This window comes from Vanellus vanellus (assembly GCF_965231255.1).
Source record: "Vanellus vanellus genome assembly, chromosome: 2".
Classification (NCBI taxonomy): domain Eukaryota; kingdom Metazoa; phylum Chordata; class Aves; order Charadriiformes; family Charadriidae; genus Vanellus; species Vanellus vanellus.
The window spans coordinates 160,476,001-160,497,906 of NC_138906.1; the positions used below are offsets into that span (position 1 = coordinate 160,476,001).

Genomic DNA, 21,906 nt, shown 5'->3' on the forward strand with positions numbered 1-21,906 from the left:
GGACTATTTTTTCTGTCATAATAGTTACTCTTTCAGCTGGTATTTTAGTGGGAAATAATCCAAGAGATGAAATCACTCAGAACTCCTTGACTTACCAAACAAATACGTTTGTTGCAATTTCCACCGTTGTGTGGATTGTTGCGGGATTTCCATTGTTAAACCGTGTGAGTGAGTCCTTGAGGAGCTGGGCCTCCCACAGTGTGTCTCCCCACTCTCTTCCCAGCCACGGGGATTTCAAAAATAGGGAGATTTGAGAAGGTGGTGGTGAAAGCAGCAGCCTTTAACCCCTGAAAGCAGCCCCTGTCACTTAGGCTGCCACTGTGTCCAAAGCTGAAGAGCAGAAGGGACAGTTACGTTGTCCACCTTCATACCCTGTGACACAGGGGCTGGTACATCTTACCCACTTGCACTTGTTCGTATTCCAGTAACTTGTGCCTGATGGAAGTGTCTACTCTGGTAAGAAATTCAGTTTTGGTTTGAAAACACTGAGGGACAGAAAAGCCAACTCTTCTCTTGGTGATACCATTGCCCATTTTTAAATCTAGTGTTTTCTGCCCATAAAATGTTTTATGTGCTGCTACCAAATAAATCCTCAAACCCTTTTTTCTCTCAGCTAAACAGATCAAGCTTCTCAATTCTATTATTTTAAAGGCACTTCTCTTCACAAATTATTTTTGTGACTTTTCCCTGTACCCTTATAAAAACATTTAACAAGCGTTTTAAAATGAGTCCACCACACCAAGATTCATTATTCTCATCTCAGTCTTGACATTGACAGACTATGCCGGTATAATTTCCACTTTGGAAGTACTCTCTCCTCTCCTTTAAGATTATTTTCTTCACCTCTCTTCACAGTCCTTCCTTTGCTTCCACTTCCTTTCATGCTTCCTCTCCTTTCTCCTTTAACTCCCTTTCCCTTTGACCTTTCCTCACTATGCTTTACGTAGCTATTCCTCTCCTCAAAGCACAACCCAAAGAACTGAAAACCCCAATGAACAAGCACGCTAATCTCTGTCTGGAGCATAATGTCATATTTAGAAATTATCTCAGTTCAGAATTACTTTTATTTTTTGTTCTGTATCTTTCTCTTATCTATTTTAATATATTTGAGGAAGCGATTGTCTCATGAAATCTGACCTCATTTTACTGTTACGTCTTAAGCTCATGTTCTGTATTTGACTACCAATGAATAGATATCTCCATCTTGAATTTTATCACATATCCCACCTACAATCCCATCCATCTGGCACTCCAGCACAGCTTTGGAATTTCACTAACACGCAAAGGAAACGCTGATGACGGCTTTCTTCTTACAAATGTTTCCCTCCCCATAAAGACATAAAGATAAGATGGCTGCTCTTTTTTTGTAGGTAAGAGCAGTTGCAGATTTAGTTTCTCTGACTGTTATCTCTAACACCCATTTAGCTTGGGTGATAACTGTTGAAATGAAACATTATCATCTGATGACTAAACGTTCCACTAGTATCTCATTTCTATCAACTCTCAGTACAGACAGGCATTAATAGAATAAAGTTAAATACAGGAAAAGTTATGCTGCATGTGAAAAGATATGAGAACCAGCTGAATAAATGAACCCTTGTGAAGAGTTTGTTCTTTTTATATTACTTTGCATTTCCAACTGCAGCTAAAAACAGTGTACAGGAGGTTGGGTTTTGCAAGACAGACAGAGTTAGGATTCTTGCTCATAAATAAATGTGATGGGGCGAAGCTTTCTTGCTTTAGAGTAAATATCAGAATTCATGGAGCCTTCCTGTGGCTGAAAGTTGTATTTCAATTGTACTCAATGGTTATGGGGGCAAAGTACAAGAAGACAGAGTAGAATAACAATAATAGCTTTTCTTTTATAAGACTTGTAACACGACACAGTAATACAAGAAATCATTACAGAGAAAATAATGGTCTTGGATTGTTTTGCTGCATTCTGAGCAGTTCTTTACATCTGCAAAGAGAGAAGTGGAGTAGCAAGACTCACGTCTAGATCCTTGGTTTATGAGTTTAAGATCAAGTTTTTGAGTTTCAATTAATAATAAATTAACACTTTAGCTGTATGGATACGAGCTGTGTTAAAACACTCAGAGGTCCCTTGTGAGTCAATCTGTCCATGTAGATTTATTTTACATGTTTTGTAATGAAGAGATTTGAAATTCTTGTTCAATTCCTGCTGACCATGCAATCATCAAGAAGACTAGAAGGAAAATTCAGTAATGGTACCCTGAGATGGTAGATTTTTGGGCACTGCTGCACCAGAAGTGTTGGCACCCATCCTTGCAATGTTACCAACTACCAGTTGTCAATGGAGAGAACAGGAATCCTGGAGGACCTGCAGGGGAAAATCTGGTCTGCCTAATTTAAAGCTTCTTTCTACATTAATTGTATAAAGAATTTAAACTGGTACAAGAATCAGGAGTTCTAAAACTTCCTGGATTGCCCTCCATGATCTAGATGCCTAAATCCTAATTATAGGTAGGATGTTGTAGCATAAATACTGGATTTTGTTTTAATGTCTAATTCTTAAGCTAGGGTAAGTGCTTGAGCTAAAATATAGCTAAGATTTAAAAGCAAAGATGTAGCTCTGCAAGAGGGAGAAGAAATAACTCTTCATGTAAGCTTTATAAGTAGTGAAGTTTTTAGAAATTCCCTGTAAACATCCTCTAATTTTCAAGAAGGCTTTCAGTTCATCTATATAATTTCAATGTAATTGTGAAGTCTGAATGATGGTTTCTCATATCTTGGATCATCTCACTCTTATTTTGGACATACAAAATATTTAGTCTGTGAAATCTTCAGATGAAGATAAAGCATTTTATAATCATAAAAATGTTATTTCTAGCAGGTTTTGGATCTGATCAAATCTTGCAGTGAGTGACCGTGTAGAAATTCAGTTTTCTAATGAAGGTGTTTTGTTTTTTTTTCATTTTAACTTGAGACATATCTACTAATTTAAGTTCTAATTAATAGACTGTAGATAACTCCAAATTCTCTCAGAAACATGGACTGAAGTATTTGTAATATCCCATGGAAGCGTTGGCCCTCCCTGTGAACTATATGAGCACACATTAAGATAAGTAACATAAGGCTACTATACTCTGAACAGAAAAGCCTGGGGAAAAATTCATGCTCATTGAATGGCCAGAAATTCAGATACTGAGATCACCAAATAACCTGGAGGCCATCAGAACTGAATTAGCCTGGGATGATCAAAGATCTAATGGACTTTGGTTTTTCAGCTCCCACTGAATATAACCGTCATTTAAGATACTAAAAATACAGTACCATTTCCACTGGATTACTGCCTTTGAGACCCGGTTCATAAAAGGGCAGCGGGGTGTTATAGATTTCCGCATGTGCAAGGAGGTTCGGAGAAATCTACTATGTTAGAAGAAAAATGACTTACAATGGGTTTGCTGCAGATGGTATTACCAAGCAAATGCAAATGATTTGCTGTGTCTCCAAGAATTTTTTACAATGCTGGTAGCTTTTTTCATCTGTGTATGCTCTCTAATTCGTGTTTCACTTTTAGTGTGGGGATTTCAGAAGCAAAATATTGATTACTTTGTGCAACATTTAGTCTGTGATAATTGAATCCAATCTTCTTAGAGATCATTGTTGCATAATCATTATTCAGTTACATTTTCCATTAATTAATTTTTGTCAGGTTCTTTCTCTATTAAGATCTCAGTAATGTAGCTGCAGTACACATTAACAGTCTGATATACGTAATGAGGCACACTCAGATTAAAGGAGGAAAGCAGTCTGGAAAAGAAGCAGATAAAGAGATTGAACAGCAAAACATCCATGGAAAGAGGAGAGTGCTCGGGTTGGGCAACACTGTTTTAGGGAAGACAACAACAGAAGAAGGATTCAGAGAAGGGGAACTGAGCAATATTCATATAGAGGATAAAAAAGATGGAGAAAACCTCTTTTGGAGCATTAGATGTTGGCCACTGTCACAGTAAGTCATTGGACAAGCTCTATATATGGACTGCTGAATCATTGTTATTACTAATCCTGATTGCATCAAAATACAATAATCAACAACACAATTACGTTGACATGATGGGAACACATCCCTTAATTAAAACACTTCCAGCCCTTGTGGATTTAAGCACCAACCCGATTTAACAAGTAAAATTTGCTCATCTGGCAAATCTCAGTGATTATGAGTTTGTCTATGAGCTAGTTTCCAAGATAAAGTATTGCCACAGCTGTATATTTAGGGTTTATATCGTTGTTTTATTTTATTAAAGGGATTATTGGAAGCAATTCAGTCTCCTCCTCATAAACCTCCTCTTAAAAATGACAACAGTACAAAGTGAGAACTGTTAAGATCTCTGAAAACTATCACTCGCATTGCACACACAGCTATCAAGTTACATGCTCTGAAACAGCACAGGTTAATAAAATGCATTTAGTATCTCTTCCCACGCATTACACGGATTGAAAAAGTCCTGCCCTTTTCACAGTGATAATCCTGCGGTCTCTGAACCACCATAGGAATTACTTGTCTAGTAATAGCATTCTCAGATAAGAAGTTCAGGACACTGTCAGAAACAATGAAACAAGAAGAAGAAGAAGGGGAAAAAAAAGCATTACCTGATAGTTTTGATCATGCTGAGTCCCATTTCAACACAGCAGTGTGCATGGTCCTGGCGAGGTTCTGGGAGCCCCGACACGCAGTAGTAACAGTCCCCCAGGATCTTTATTCTGAGACAATGGTGTTCCTATATGTAAATGTACCAAAGGGAAAGAAAAGATCTGCAGTTATGTTTTCATAATTTGAAGATGAATGTGAAAGTAGTTGAAAAAAGTACTGAAAAAAAAAATTAAAAGCTTGTTGCTGGATGTTTCCTGCTTGTGATTAGTACAATCTTGATTTATTTCACTTTTGAAATAAAGTACCTTTATGTTTTCAGTAAAAAAGGATATAGTGATTTTTGTGTTACGCTAGTCAGAAATGTCCTTGCTGATGGTGACAAAGGTTTCTTCAGAGTCAGTCTGGAAGCTAGGCCAAGAATTCAGAAATGCAAGCTGAGATAATGAATAACCCATTTTAGACTATATTCCTCCAGGGCATCCTTTCTGCCTCTTTTTTACACTGGAAATAAATGAAAAACCTCTTTCCTGCCACCGATAATCCCTTCTCACCTAAAGTTTCCACTGTCACCCTCAAGCATTCCCAACAGCTTAGGAGTTGATCAAGTATCTGCATGATAAGGATATCAAGAAAGGTGTCTTAGCCTCATAGTGGGGAGAAATTATGTTTGTTTGGCATTCAGCCAGAGACATCCTTTACCCTGTAAACAAATACTGAATTTCATTTCTAAAATATATATTAGCAGTATCCTTGTAGAATGAAACAGCATATTACTGTGTGATTGGATCACTATTTTAGAAGATTCTCTTCTAGTGAGCAGAAATACACAAAACTTTTGCAGTTCCCAGACAAGCAAAACAAATGAGCCCAAGATCAGCTGTAAATTTGCCGAGTGTATTCTGCTGGCTTGGCACTCACAGGAGACAATCAATGCACAGGAACAGAGACCATGATAATTTAAGGACAGAGCTGCAAGTGTCTAGGGGCAGAAGTTACAAGTTGAGTCAAGGAAGCATTTTTATGATGGAGAATCATTGATATTATAAGTGCAGTATTAGCACTCAATCAGTAAAGGCTCAAATGACAGGACATTAAAATGAAGACTACTCATTACTGGGGAACAGGATAACGATTTGTAAAACCAGTTCATTAGATGATAGAAAAAATTGCCTATCATATTTATTTCATCTTTCCTCTTCTCTTTCTCTGTGGAAACCTGCAGTGGAGGCTGCCCTAATCAAAGGAGCGGGGATACACTAAACCCCCTGGGGAAGACAGAACTTTAAGTAGGACGTAGGAGCAAATGTGAACGCTGACTGTGCCTCAGGAATTGAGCACTGGCCAAATGCACGGGACTCCAGATTAGTATTCAAGATTTTGCCTAGGAAGAATGAAGCTTTGTAGTCAACCTCACACAAGTCTTTACAAATCCTAGAGTGGCAAAAGGAGCCTACACACTTGCATCCAAATCTTTTGCAGAAGTCAGCTGAAGCTTTAAGCATGCCAGCAAGGGTAAAAGCTGCTCTGGGCATAGAGCCAAAGTAAGCTGATTCACCCTGAAATCTCCTTAAACCATCAGTTGGAGCTGACTGTGTTTGAAGCTTTGTCTAAGTCCCCAGCTAATACCATTGCTGGCTCTCAGAGTGCAGTGCCTCGCTGCCCAAGTTTCACAAGGAAATTCAAGACTAAAGTCAGATTTCTAAAAGGTCAAACATCATCTGTAAGTCTCCCCTTTCTTTGTCCCCTTCTCTTCAAACCCTCTGCAGACCCACACAAGTGAACACTGGGTATTTTTTATATGGTTGCAACTCAAATCACACATCCTGAAACCCACAAAAACATTCATTTTTTACATGTTTCCTCCTCAATGGAAAGAATTAGAGATTTGATTTTACTGCACTTTCCACCTATTTTTTTTTTTCTAGAGAGTGAAACTAGGAAACATTAATCAAAAAGTACTGAGGACTCAATGGCATAAATCAGTGCATGTTAAACTGTTAGTGGCCTTCCTTATGCTTCTCTCTGTGTTCCCTGGTTAGACAAAATGCAGAGATAAAGATATTATAAACCACAAATATTAAAATTCTTTGGCTTTTCTAATAGTGCCATTCAATCGATTCATATTCCAATTGCCATTTGCTTTTACATCTACAAAGTAAAAGGAACTTTCATAATGTGACATAGGGTTGACTGAGGTGGATTAAAGAAAAAACCAGCAGCACTTTAAGTCCATTCAGACCCGTTACAAATACATTACAACTGATAAATTCATAGTATAATAGAGAAAAAAAAAAAAAGGAATAATAGCCAATTTCCAGGAAAGAAAGAAAGAAAGAAAGACAGACAAGTCTCAAGTAGTATTTTAGTATTGTAATTGCATTTTTACACTCAACATTTATCATGCAGTCTTGCACCTGTAGTACCTGCCTGTCTGACGATGCTGGAAACCCCTATTAAGTGAGCATCTAATTCAGCACAGTTATAAAACATAGTCTGCAACAGAAGAAAACCTCAGCTGTTTGGTTATTAATGACTCATTTAAACTGGCTGAAGTGCTGATTCCATTAAAGACAGATGAGACCTCTGTCACCCAGCTGCATGTCTCCTCATTTGCTGAAAATCGGAACAAGGCAGACCATTTCAAAAAGATGCAATTTTTATAAGAATAAGAAAGAAGAATCTTAATGCATAACAAGACCTGTTAATGAGGCTTTGATGTATGCAAATGTGAGTGCATGCGTGTGACACAGGAAATCCATTCAGCTGCACATGAATGTATGATTTTTCTTGTCATGATATGTCATCTCTACATTCGTTTGCCAAAGCTCAGGAAATCATCTAAGGAGTGAGACATCCAAATGAAGGTGACTATATATAGGTGCCCATATGTCGGCAGCAGTTGAGGCTGCCATTACAGCCAAAGGAGAGCCAGGGAATGCAGACAGGGAAGCCTCGGGATAGATTCAGCTCGCAGATAAAGCAGTCGGCTGGACTTCAGTTCAGATGTCTACACATAAGCACCGGTAAGACCCCTCGGTATATGAGGCACCCACGCAGGACAAACCGACATGACATAAGATGTATGTCCCTCTGGAGCGGTGCAAAGGCCAGGCAGGGTGTCTCTATTGGCACAAGAAGCCACAAGGAGCACTTAAATGACTCCTTGTCTTCCTTAGTGTTCCTGTTAGTCAAATCGTTATGACTGTTAAACATGAACTGTGTTACAGTCCGACTATATTGTCCTTACCCTTTTATTCTTCCCTTCATACCTATTTTAAAAGTAAACTGTGGATTTTTTATCACTGGAAACGTTTCAGCTAGAAGAAGATAATTCAGCCACTGCCAGGAAGGACAGAGGGCTAATGGTATCTGCCTTTGGCAGAGGAGGCTGCGTGGTCTCCTGAGGTTCCCGCTGATAACTCTGTAGTTTAATCACATCTACAGTTTAGACTCGATGCTTTGCCAGGCTGGTTGTATAAGTACATTAAGGTTAGATTCATGGCTAATGTGGGTAGCCGTAGCTGTAAAAAGGAGACTGAGTTTTGTAAGGGCTTACCTACTTTTCAGTGGTATAAAATTATAATAATAGCATTCAAGGCTTTCCTCACACTCTGAAGCTCAAGCCGGCTTCCTAAAACCTCTCACCGCAATGGTATCTAAGAGTTGCAAATTGATATTAAATGAAAATGAATTAAAATTATAAACATGTATGAAGAAATTGTAAAATAAGTAAATTATTTAAATAAGAGAAAATGGCCACAATTTTTATGCATCAGACACCACACTACAGTGTCAAATCCTTACACTTTTATGAGTCTCTTATAATCTTCTCTTTATTTTATTCTATTCCTCTTCCCTTTCCCATAAGAAATTCCAGAAGCTGTCTTTGGGCATGTAAATGACAGCTGATAATATACAGACATTCACATCAGTATCCATCAGCCTCACACCCCTCCCCATACTCAGTCATTAATGCCATTTACTGAAGGTATCAATTAATTTCTCAGCATGTCAAAAATAGGGGCTTTTTCCCCCCCTTATTTGCAGCTTTTCATATGCTACAAGTGAAAGATTAAGGGGCCCGATTCTGCCAAGATCAATTGAAATCAGTAGAAATTTTGCCCGGGGATACTGAGCAGACTCAAACACTCGGCTGTTAATAATAATAATCTTAGATGAATTCAGTGGCAAATGATAAGAAATCTTTTTCCAAATCACCTTAATCCATAGGAAAAGAAAGTATGCAGATTTTCCATAAATAATTACCTCATACCTGTGAATGATTTATGTGTAAGCTTATTAAATACACCCTTAGTGACTGGAAAGGAAGCAAAGCGAATTGGCATAAAGTAAGGCTGAAGAAATGAGTAGCTCAAATATCAAGTTACTGAAAGACACAGTCAAAAACGTCATTAGTATTTCTTGTTTCCTTGGGCTAGATTTCTGACGAGGGGAAAAAAGTGGTCATGTTTTGTAAGGTATGCTACTTTTTCAATTCTGCCTATGGTGAATTAATCACTTCACCTACTTTCGAAGGGAATCCCATAGGCTAGCGAACAACCCACGGGAAAGTCCACATACACGATTTTTGATAGTTTCAAGCGAAAAATTTAGAACACTGTGGATGAGAAATAACTGAGGCTGAACTGCAGAACAAAGAGCTCATACACGTAAAGTTCCTTTTAAAAGGTGGCCAGAGTGGGAGGAGGCAGAGACTTGGCCTTTGTGTACAACAGCTCAGTTCCTGAAGCATTTGCCAAAAGTATAGGAAACCTAGATAAAAGGCCTTTCACAGCATGAATGGGGTCTAGGCCAAAGCTCTTAATCAGCAGGCTGTTTTAGGGTGGGCTGGAGAGAGAGGTCCATCCAAATTCCTCCTATTGCAGCTCTGTTGCTTTGGAAAACAGAGCTGAGACCTTGACAGAGCCAGATGGAGGGAAGTTCTTGAGTCTAGTGGTCCAGGCAGAAAGGAGAAGCAGGTTTGGGTCACAGTTACCAGGACCATTTTTATTTTTTTTGTACATAAAGGGAAAGATGTGGCACACACATCCTCTGCCTGGACCAGGGAATAATTAAATATAGCCCTATATTAAAATCTCTTAACATAGTTTAACAGATCATGTAAGGACTGCTGTTTTTTGGAGACTAGCCTATAGTGGGCTGGTTAGGACTTCTCCAGGCTGACAGAAAATATGGGTTTGGGGTCTCTCATGCGGCAGAAAGAACTGAGGCACGTTGCTCCATAAATATCCTAATATATCAACACTTCTGTCCCTTGCCATACTGTGGAAGAAAACAGCTGTGGCTGGTGTGTCTGGTGAGCAACCATTCTTGCCAGCGGGTGTTAATTAGTAGATTATGCCATAAGTGGTCTTAGGCAGAGAAATCCCCATTAGAAAGGTGTGCTTCTTTCCTGCTAAGGCAGGAGTAATTCTGACTCATAGGGATTTCTAGGACTGCATTACATGAAGGGTGAGGTAAACATTTCTCAAGAATATAATTGAAAAGCCTAAATTTCATTCAAATCCAAATTTAGTCAATGAAGTCTTTTTTTTTTTTTTAGGTTTGGATTTACGTAACTTTCAGTGCCTAAATCACTGAGAAATTTTGAAACCGAAATTTTATATAATCTGTCATTTTCATCTGACTTTTTTCATAAAATACCTGTAAACTACCAGTTCTAATATGTTTGGTGGACTGGGGTTTTGTTTGACTGTGCATGTCTTCGGATGATTAACAGGCTCTTTAGCATCTGAAATACTATAACATCAGTAGGAATATTGCTTAATAGTGTTGTTTATTCACTAGTCTTACATAATTAATTATTGATACTGGTGAGGAGGGAGAACACCCTAGAATGAAACACCGCAAAAAGAGCATTCATAGAATCATAGAATCATAGAATGGTTTAGATTGGAAGGGACCTTCAAGGTCATCTAGTTCCAACCCCCCCGCCATGGGCAGGGACACCTCCCACTAGACCAGGTTGCTCAAAGCCCCATCCAACCTGGCCTTGAATAACCCCAGGGGATGGGGCATCCACAACTCCTCTGGGCAACCTGTTCCAGTGTCTCACCAACCTCACAGTAAAGAATTTCTTGCTAATATCTAATCTAAATCTACCCTCTTCCAGTTTAAAAGCATTACTGCTTATCCTATCACTCCACTCTGATAAAGAGTCCCTCCCCATCTTTCCTGTAGGTCTCCTTTAAGTACCAAAAGACCACAATAAGGTCTCTCCGGAGCCTTCTCTTCTCCAGGCTGAACAACCCCAACTCTCTCAGCCTATCCTCATAGGAGAGGTACTCCAGCCCCCTGATCATCTTTGCGGCCCTCCTCTGGACCGACTCCAACAGGTCCATGTCCTTCTTATGTAGGGGACCCCAGAGCTGGATGCAAGGGTCGGGTCTCACAAGAGCAGAGTAGAGAAGCAGAATCACCTCCCATAACCTATTCACTCCCTCCCATAACTATAAATTCATACATGTCCTTTTAATTAACTAAATATCACATATGTACACTCATAATCCAGTTAACTCTGCTTCTTAATACAGTATCCCAAACATATATGCATGAAGAAATTCATACCTTTATTTACTGGCATATATATTTAAACAGAAAGGTTTTTTTAGGGAGTCTCTAGAGTCCTGTGGGTTATGTGCTTGAAGATCATTTCACAAGAGAACAAAGGACTACCAGCTCAAAGGTCAAGGGAAAAGTTAGGCGCTACAACAGGAGTGTCTTTATTGAGGAGACAAAAGAGCCTTTAATGCCCTCCCTTCCCTCTTTGATGCCAGCAGGTGCAGGTGTTGTACCGGGGCTGTAGGATGATGCATTCTTGCGGAGCTGGCTCGTTAGGCTGGTTTCCACCCCGGAAACACTAGTCACAAGTAACACTGGAAATACGCTGTTGGAATAATTTTTGGCAGGTTGTCTGCAGTCTCCCAAGAGAGAATTTAACCAAGATTACAGAAAAAGACCACCTCTTTTAGAAAAAAAAAATAAATCATCTGTTCTTTAATAAGTAAAAGCAACCTGTGATTCACATTACATAAATAACTTTCCCTCAGACACCAGGCTAGTGACATAAAGAGGAAAATGGTTCATATAAAAGTGTGAATTTTCCATTCAGCATCTACAGCTCCTCTGAGTTAGAAGCACTATTTTTCTGATTTATTGTATGAGAGCTGAGGAAACTGCAAAGAGATTAAGTGTCTTACAGGCCAGTCATTTTATTCTCATATGAAACCCATGGATTTTAATTTTTCAGGGGAAGATTTCTGTTTCAGCATCAATGCTTCGTATTGAGGATGGGTCCAAACTCAAATCTAAGACTCTCTGTGTGTTCATCTTTGTTTATTTGTCTAAACTAAAATGCTGTAGCTTAATTTTATCTTTAGGTCTCAGTGATGTTGGACTACATCTCAGCTGCTGTTGCAGCAAAGCTTACAGATGTCTGCTCCTGTATTTAGGGTTTTACTCTTTCCTCTTTGTCGTATCTGAAGCTGAATCTCCACCCAGTGTAGATACATTTAGAAACATGGCAATTTAACTCATAGTATCGGCTGACATAGCTACAATACAGCTAGTGCTGCAGAGAAGGCAGGGGAAAAACAAACGTCAAAAATAACTATTATTTCATCAAAGCAGGACCTTTTTCAGGCTTAAGTATCTTACCAAATGTCATCTTATTTCCCTTCTCTCCTCAAAATTTCTGCCTAAGGAAAATATTAATATTAATTAAGTTTGTGTTTAGGCCTTTCAGTAGAAGGATATATAGTGAAATCTTTTCTTCAGCTCTATTTTATGCCAACTTATTCTTCTTCCTTTCTAACTGTCACTTTTCTCTTTAATAACTATAAATCTTTCACAAGTATCATAGCATGATTAGAAAGGGGAAGTAGTGGTACATAACATAATACTATGTTTCTTATATAGAATATTGAACTGAGTTCTAATTTTCATTCAAAGTGTTCTGTGGTAAAAATACAGGCATTATGGAATTTGTTTTTATTAATTATATGCATCAACATATGCAATAATGGTTGATGTAACCAACTGAAGATTAAAAAAAAATCTCAGATCTCTCATTGATTCTGTGTTGCACAAGAGAAAAGAAGGCTGAATAAGAGAAACAAGAAACTAAGCTAAATTACATTCTTCAGTAAGCTGTGAAATGGTGTCTTCTTTAATGTTATATGATTTATATAAGATGATAGAGCAGATCAAACAATCCTTTATACGGGATTATAAATTACTACTTTTATTTAGAAGTAAATAAGGATTTAGAAGGATTTAGAAGGATTTTCCTTAAAATCTAAAGAAACTGCCTCAAGCTTTCTGCAATTTACCTCTTTGTTTTGATGATAATTCTTAGCAAAACCCAAGAGTTTGAGTAACAGTGTCTATTTTAAAGAGTTATGATGACTGTAGTTAAGCTGATTAAGAACTAATTAATGATAGATCTGAAATCTAGATGTGAATGTATAATCCTCATTAGTGGAGGATCCTTCGAGGGAGGTTTTGAAAGGCCACTTTCCAAAAGGCCTGTCAAGGATGTACAGGCAAGTATGAAACCATTGCTAGTAACATTTGCAGAAGGAATAAGACCGGTAGAATGATCAATTAGCATGCAGGCATGGTGGTCATAACCAGACAGCAAGACCATAAAAAATGCAAAATAATACGCTTCAGTATAATAATGTCATCACTGTATGTTCAGAAATGTGATCTTTGGACAGTGGTCAAGGAAAGAGGAAAGAGAGAGTAGGAGGAAAGGTGATGATCTGCCTCCACCACACTAGTGGAGGTTAGTCCAGGAACACCGCTTTCATTGCTAATACCTGTGCCTTAAAGGAGATTCTGAAAAATTGGAAGCAGTCCAGAAAACTAGCCCCAGAAATTATTTGAAAAAATAAATCCTACAGAGAAAAAAAGCCTCAGAATGAGTTTGGTCTGTTTCTTTTCTGAAAAGGAACCCTGAAAAGTGGCTTGATCAAAGCACGCAAATATGTTCCCAGAGAAAATCAGTGCCTACAAGATGGCTCTTTTGTCTAGGAAAAATAGGTCATTGCAAGAATCAATGGGTGTAATTCAAAGTTAGAAAAAATCAAATGAGAAACGAGCCATACTGAATAAACAGTGAGAGCGTTAAGGCACTAGAATAGGCTCCCAAGATACACACATATTTATTCATCTCCTGGGGCCTTCAGATGAGAACCAGACATCTTTCCAAAAGAAAAGATGCCAGGTGTGAAAGCTGCATACAGTGTCCATTAGGTAGGTTGATAGTTCCATGTAAATCACAAGTCCTTAGAATTTTTGTCATGGAACAGTCAGTGTCCACTTCCAAAATTTTCCAAAGGCAAAGGTTAAGCCCAGTACAAGATTTAGGCCCTTCTATTTTAGGCAGCTGGCTCCTCCATGAGAGTCCAGAACCCGTAGTGAAGAGTATTGGTTTCCTATAAAGTACAGAGGGACAATTAATCTCTTTGGGTTGGGCAGAAGTACCAAAAGCCATGCAGAGCTTCTGTTCCTCTCTAGGGCTGTTGGGCATCTCTATTGTCAGGACATCAGGCAAGCATCAAGACATCCAAGTCTCAGAAGCCACAACCAAGGAACACAATCAAAATGCCTTTCTTTTTAATACATTTTAACTAGTCGTGGTTAGATCGCTTCAATCTTTGTAGTTAAATCTGTTCAATTTCTGCAGTGATTCTTCACTGAGTCTTCCACCTTTCAGAGGATTGCTCTGCACAACTGGATTAGTCTCACCAGTCGTGTGTAGAAGAGAAAAATAAATTCACAGACTAGGAAAGAAAATGCACGAAGGAGAGGTGACTGTCCTGATGATGAAGTTTTGCAGACAGACAAGTTATTTCACCCCAAACTTTGCAAATTTATGGCTAAGCAAATAATTTCTTGGCTATGTTAGACAAACTGGCATATTTGTTACTGCTTCTTTAAAATAAACTCATGCACATTTTTGGGATAGCCGGTCCTATGTGGGCATATTCAGAGTTGTCCATGAAGTTTTATCAGTTTAGGACCACGACAGAAATATTGCCAGACAGTTTAAGTAGGAGCTGTATGACAAACCACAGAGAAGAGGGAAACCTCTGGGCATTTAAAGAAGCAAAATTTTCAGTTCCTATAAAATATTAAAACCAAGCAGGGAAGTGCCTTCAGGGTTAAGCGGCAAGTGAGGGAGGATTCTGTGGATTAAACTTTTAGATGTAAATGCCTTCCTTGTTCTTAACTCCTTTATTGGACCTAGCCCTTCTATACAAAATCTCAATCGGTTAAATATCATTTATGGAATGATTAGAAAATATGGTTAATGTTCATGAAAGAAGAATCTGTTCTGCCAAGAATGTTAGGCAAAATTGAAATGTAAAGCAAGGCAATAAATCATATTGTGTACATATTCTTCTGAAAATACTTCTGTGACATACATACATTTAATTTGGTTTAAAATATGTTTCTTCAGTTAGGGTAGCTATTTTTGTCAAGCCATACAGAAGCAGACATTACTCCTATAAGCTTTCTAAAAGACAGGACTGAGGTAACTTCTTTCACCCTGCTTGGTTTTAACGTAGATCAGATTTGATGGTTTTTTTTTTTCGTTTGCAAAACAAATATTGTAGATTGCATTTACGAATTTGCCAGTGTCCAGGCAATGGGTTATAGCATCACTCTGTACGTGAGAAAACACATTGCTATTTGAGATAAAAATAGCTAACTCAAAAGAGCTTTGAATAATTACAGAAATCTTGCCTTTCTTGACTTTAATTTGCAAGCCGAGAAATGAAACCAAGGGTCTTACCTGTGCAACACGTGCACAAATGCCCCTGAACCAGAAGTGTATAGCAATCAGTCAAGGATGTACACGTGTACATCAGAGCAAGTAACTCTAGGCTTCCTTTATAGTAAGTAGAGAGCATAGTCAATGATATTCAGGATGTAATTTCTGTTTTTCCATAGGAGGTGCCTACATTTGGTTGGACAAAATATAAGCTAAACTCCATTAAATGTACCTCATTGCCTACATGAGCAGTCTTATTAGCCATCTCAGATGTTGACACGTAAATAGTCACACAAAACAAAAATTTGACCAAAGAAACATAAAAAAAAAGAAAAGAAAATGTAAGCCTAGCAAAACTGAGCATGTTTTCTGCTTGTATTTTTGTGCTTTGCTTTTTTTCTAAGCAGTACTAATTAGGTAGCAACTAATTTTCCTAATGTAATAAATTTCACTACTGTGTTTAATTAATTTCATTGTTGAGTTAGATTAAATCCAACCTAAAGACTGTAAAACCTGCTAGTAACTAACCAGTGCAATGGCTGTTGTGGCTGATTATATGTCCTTTTAATTAATAGGTCTTTTAACCTTCCTCAGTTCTTAGAAGAAAAGTCAAAATAAATCTACGGTCTTAAAAAAATTAATTTTCCAGCAAGGACCAGAATTAAAAAACTTCCTTAGTCATTGTAGCAGGAGATCTGCTCTCATGCCATTCTTGGTCTAGCACTACAAAGGCACGAAATTCTAATGACTATCTGAGATTTCACTTGCTATCAGAACCCATCACTTTTGATAAAACTTGTCAGTTCCTTCCAACATCAATGGCTACATAAAACCCCAATGGGAAAAATCTTAATTTGTATTATTCCAAGTGATAATAGTATATTTCCCAAAGCTTCCAAATAGAGAGTTGACTTCACATCCTTTTCCAAATAAACTGTATTTGACTCACATGTGCTAGTCGATCAAATCTGGCAAAGAGTTCATTCAGCATTCGGACCAGCTCCTGGGCTGACAGAGTTGTGGAGAGGTTGGTGAATCCTTTAACATCTGCAAAAAGAATGCTAAAAAAAGAGAAAGTTATTAATATTATAGTCTACTTCCTTTGATAACTGGATGCGCTAAGTTATTTTCTAGTAATTTACAAGTAAAGGACCATTTTAAAGTCATGCTACCTTTGCTCTAGACATTTGGAGATTCTGGAGTACTGAATACAAATATTGAGGGGACTAAAGAAATACTACCAAGTATTAAAAAAGGTTTTGCCAAAAATGTGTTGTGCAGTTTTGGAATTTCAGATCATTCTGTAAAATAAAGTTAAGCCTTAATGACCACAGTGGTCCCCATTTATCAGTGAGAAGACTGAGGCACAGTGCACCCAAAACATAGAGTGCTATATAAGTTAGCCTCGACATCCAGCTGTCTGTTAGTACCTGACAGTGTTCTTTGAGGGTGGATTTATTTATAGCCATTTTTTACAATGGGTTTGTTTTCATTGATTTCATTTTTTTAGTGTGATTTTCATGCTTTACTTATCTACGTCTCATACAAGACTCAAATCCTAAGACAAAAGACAGATTCATGACAGTCTTGATATATGCAAGGCTCAGGCTACTTCATTGCATCTAATATTAGGGACTTGACAGCACCCGAGTTAGAAGTATAGTAACCTCTATTTAAGGTATCTTTATTTGGATGATTCCTTGTTCTTTCCAATGACTTCCCAGGGAGCCCGCTGTGATTATACTTTGAATTTAGGTGCATCAAATTGGATGCCTAAAGTTATGGTAGGGTCTTAGTCAACAAACTAGCTGCAAATAGAGCTCTAATCTATATTTCAGCAGCAAGTGAATTTTCTAGCTGTGCAGCTTTGGCTGTTCATTATGCCTACAATGAGCACATGTGAATATGGAGAAACATATATACACACACTGATAAAGTCTGTGGTGTGCGAACTATCACCCAGACCAAAGTATGTAGCAGCTCAGCACTTAGCAGCTGAAGAAAGAAAAGTATTGCCTACTTTAAAAAGCAGTAACATTAAAAAAGACACATATCGTGTTGGCACAGAGTGAAAATAACTTCGTTAGCACTTCAAAGTCAACTAATGACTGTTGTTACAACCCGAATAGCTGAAGATCTTTCGTTTCTACAGTTTTCATTATCAAAACAACAAAACCCCCTAACTGAATACATTTTTAGGGATTCATATCCTGTTGGTTAAGGTAGTGTTCTGTGCTCAACATTCAGGAAAAAATAGGATGAAACCCAGTTCTGAAAATATCTAGTCCCTGGCATCTGAACTCTAAAGCACATGGAATTTTCATTCTAAATCTTTTTCAAGCGTAAATTATGTTTCAACTTTTCACCCCTGACTCTTTTCCATTCAAACAGTAGGGCCATCTTCTCCCTATTTTGATTCTCCTACAGCAACACTTACTCTGAGAATGAAAAAGGGTAATGGAAAATATTTTAATTTAGTGCAATTCAAACTTTTGTAAGGGTTCCTGATACTTTCCACCAGATTTAATAAAATGATGTCTGAGCTACTGCAAGGACACAGAAGAAGCAGATAATCAATTTACTCTTCCGCAGAAGTTCAAATTATGTTTATTGAACTGTTCCAGACAGTTATATTTGGGTTTCATCAAAAGGCAATGTACATGCTTTCCTAACAAACCATGTCCCATCGGATCCAAGGATGTTTATTTTTCATTTCCTTCAGTGATGGCCACTCAATCATTTGCCTTTGTGGTTTAAGGCAAACTTATGGTAAATGCTATTGGCTTAACTAAATATTCTGATGGTCAGGAACCACAATAAAATCACAGACTCTGTAACATGATGGAATGGAAGCTGATCATTCTGGTGTAAATGTACAATGAGGACTTATTACTTTGAGTAGCATCTCATGGGATAACTATCACCTTCCCGATAGCTAATTTCAGGAGAGAGAAAATTTAGAGAGAGGAATAAAAAAGGAAAATGGAATTAGGAAAATAATAATAAGAATGACTGAATGAAAATGGCTAGTAAGCAGAGGAGCCACATAACATGTCTACATCTTGGTGAGCATCTTGCAAGTCTTTATCTCATTTCTCAGTATGTGGGGTTAAACAGAAAGCCGTGGCAGAATCTGTATCCATGTGCAGTCAAGGCTCCCCTTTCTGTGCAACCCTGGCCACTTAATTAAAGTGAAAAAATACACAAATGGTCTAGCCCCAGTGTTCAGTTCAAATAGGTCTTTCCAGGGCAAAGGCATCCAGCCATCCTAATGAGTAAAAGAAGGCACCAAAGTGCTTATCTGCTTTCGGATTAAATAAGGGTACACTGATTTTCTAATATATGAATTAATAAAGAAACAGAGGGGAAACTCTCAAACAAGAGACACTTAGCAGCATCTAAAGTCTCCTCCACACACCTGACATTCTCATAACGATGAATGTAGATCTTATGAAACTGGTGTTGCAAATGTTCATCTTCTACGTTGGTCATATCATTTATCATTTCCAGGACTACAAACCGTGGTAAGACAGAGAGCACCAGCCGTTCCTAAAACAAAGAGGAAACCAAAGTGTCAGTATCTGTCTGAATTAGTACTTCACAGGAAACTGATTGAACTCTGACCTATTTAAAGAGCTAGACAACTGGCATTTTAAGTTGTGACCCTCCCCTCTAAAAGTTCTAGTTCAGACCTTTTGTGATAATTCACATTACCAACCTGAGTCCAGAATATGGACACTTGTCTCTCCTTCCCTTCCTAGAAGTTCTTCCCTCTAACATTTTAAATTTACTTGTTGTTTACTTAAAGATCCATCCTACTTATTACTTCCATTACAAGCTTCTCACTAAACATCACTTAACAAACATACCAAGCACTGCGTTTCAGGCAGTGGTAGCTTGATTAACAGATATCATAGAATCATAGAATAGTTTAGGTTGGAAGGGACCTTAAAGATCATCTGGTTCCAACCTCCCTCCCATGGGCAGGGACACCTTCCACTAGACCAGGTTGCTCAAAGCCCCATCCAACCTGGCCTTGAACATTTCCAGGGATGGGGCCTCCAAAACTTTCCTGGCCAACTTGTTCCACTGCCTCACCACCCTCAGAGTGAAAAATTTCTTCCTAATATATATTCTAAATCTCCCTTCTTCCAGTTTGAAGGCATTCCCCCTCGTCCTATCACTACATGCCTTTGTAAAAAGTCCCTCTCCAGCTTTCTTGTAGGTGCCCTTCAGATACTGGAAAGATGCTATAAGGTCTCCCCAGAGTCTTCTCTTCTCCAGGCTGAACAACCCTCCAGAGGAATTATAGGCCAGAGGAATTTGAAAGTCCTCAGCTGCAAGTAGGATCAGATTTTTATTGTTGTTTATTTATCAGAACTTACAGACTGTGTGCTTAACATTCATAAGCTGTATAATTAATAATAAAGCTGGAGAATAAATAAAGCAAAAAAGATGTGGAGGAACCTGACTCCTCTTCACTTAGTGAGAAGGACAGCATTTATACAAATCTTAGTTGTATCGTCAGAGATTAAAGACAGGGATAAGATAAACTAATGCACATCTAAGAAATGTTTTATGGGAAAGATTTAGCCATAGACTAGTTTGTATGTTAATAGGGTTAAAACAGTTAACAGAAAATAAGTTTTAAACTGACATGGGAATCTCAGAATCTTTTCAACACTGTGGCATCGAAGTGCGTACATAATTTTGACAAATGGGACTGGGCTTCAAAGTTCCTTGAAACCTCTACATGTAAACTCAGAAACAAGCATTTATATGTGTCAGTGAAGCAAGTTTCCTGTATGACTCATTTGGAGTGTGGCCCACATCACCTCTTTTTTTGTAGATTCCCCCAGGACAGATCTGAGCTGAGCTGTTCTGCTGACCCAAAGTTGACCGTTCTTTTTCCCAAAGGCTTGTACGACCTCCCTGTCCCGTAACGGATTCACATCTGTTCACATCATACAGTAAGGGCTGTACAACAGCAGCCACCAAAACAGTTCATGGAATGTATAGCCTTCTCCCATGCCCAAAGGTATGTGGGAGTGGGGAGAATGGGTTGTTCTGCAGATGACAGCCTGCTCCTGGCCATCTTTTAGGCCCTAAAGGAGCAGATAGGCTTTCCCTCATTCATTGTATGGACATTCATGGCAGAGTGCCTGTCAAGAAAGAAGCAATTAATTTGTTGGGAAGTTTACAAAATGGACAGTTGGTTGCTGGTGGCGGTGGGAGTCTACATTGCAAGGGTCTTCATGTGTCCTCAGCTAGGTCAGCAGAGACTCCTCACATGACTGTTGTGTTCAGTTCTTATGACCTGACTGGCCCATGATCCTTTGTGACAACCCCAGTCCTACATAATTCATCACTGTTGGTGTATTTTAACCACATAGTAAACATTTCTTATATATCTAAACTACCTACAAAAGACTAGTTCCAGTTCCATAGACCATTTCGGCAAGGACAGTTTCCATTGGATATTTATCAATGTCTTATCTATGCACAGTTGAATCACTAGAAAAGGTCCTGGATGGGACAGTACACCCAGAATATTAATTAAAACACTTAAACATATAAATGGGACTAGACAAAGCAGGAGATGCATGCGGGAATTCTAGAACTGCCCCGTTAGAGTCTGTCAATGTTTAATTGTGAAGGTTCAGTCAATCTCCTGCTTTCAGGGTGGTTTCAAGTTAGTCCATTGTGATCAACCAGTCTGTTATCTCATCTATACAGAGGACTAGCTGAGAAGCTGCTGGACCACATGGAGAACTGGCGACATAAGTCTACTTTGTGAGTACACACATCCCTCTGGTGCAAAACCACAATTATGAAAATCAGTTCTTCAGTTATACTTGTAATTCAAGTCCCTTTGCTCTTTCCACACATGTAGAAGTGTTATAGAGTTCTTCTGAGAAGGGTTAACTCTACAGCTTATGTGCAATAGGTCCAGTCACGTGAAGTTGGCTTAGGCCCATCCCCTGGTACTTGGAGGACGGTTCATGAACTCCCTGAGCTGGCATTTGCATATTGTGCACCCAGGACTCAGGGCTAGCATGTCTCTTGACGGACTGATTTAGGTATTAGGTATGGAAAAACGCAAATGCATTTAAATAAAACCATTCAAATTGTCTCTCTCTACTAGGAACATATTTCTGCTGTGATTTTTCTGTGTCTCAGGAACAATCTGGAAGAGTAAGCACTTTAGACAAGTTGAAGTGACATATATTAATATACATGAACAAGTTTATTAATAATGCAATCCCAAGCACAAATACAGGCTCAGCGGGGAATGGCTGGAGAGCAGCCCTGAGGAGAAGGACCTGGGTGTGCTGATTGATGAGAAGCTCAACATGAGCCAGCAATGTGCAATCACAGCCTGGAAGGCCAACCGTATCCTGGGCTGCGTCAAAAGAAGTGTGGCCAGCAGGTCAAGGGAGGTGATTCTGCCCCTCTGCTCCACTCTCGTGAGACCCCACCTGGAGTA

General features: G+C 38.6%; 1 protein-coding gene across 1 annotated transcript in view; it reads right to left on the reverse strand.

Moving 5' to 3' along the window:
• Positions 1-21,906, reverse strand: part of ADCY8 (adenylate cyclase 8) — a gene marked incomplete at its 3' end in the record, with an annotated part of 134,064 nt that overhangs the window by 61,927 nt on the left and 50,231 nt on the right. Inside the window, exons 3-5 of the mRNA XM_082479842.1 lie at positions 18,838-18,968; positions 16,369-16,480; positions 4,615-4,742 (exon numbers count right to left, since the gene is read on the reverse strand). Of these exons, the coding sequence (XP_082335968.1) occupies positions 4,615-4,742; positions 16,369-16,480; positions 18,838-18,968 (371 nt within the window). The remainder of the gene's footprint in view (positions 1-4,614; positions 4,743-16,368; positions 16,481-18,837; positions 18,969-21,906) is intronic.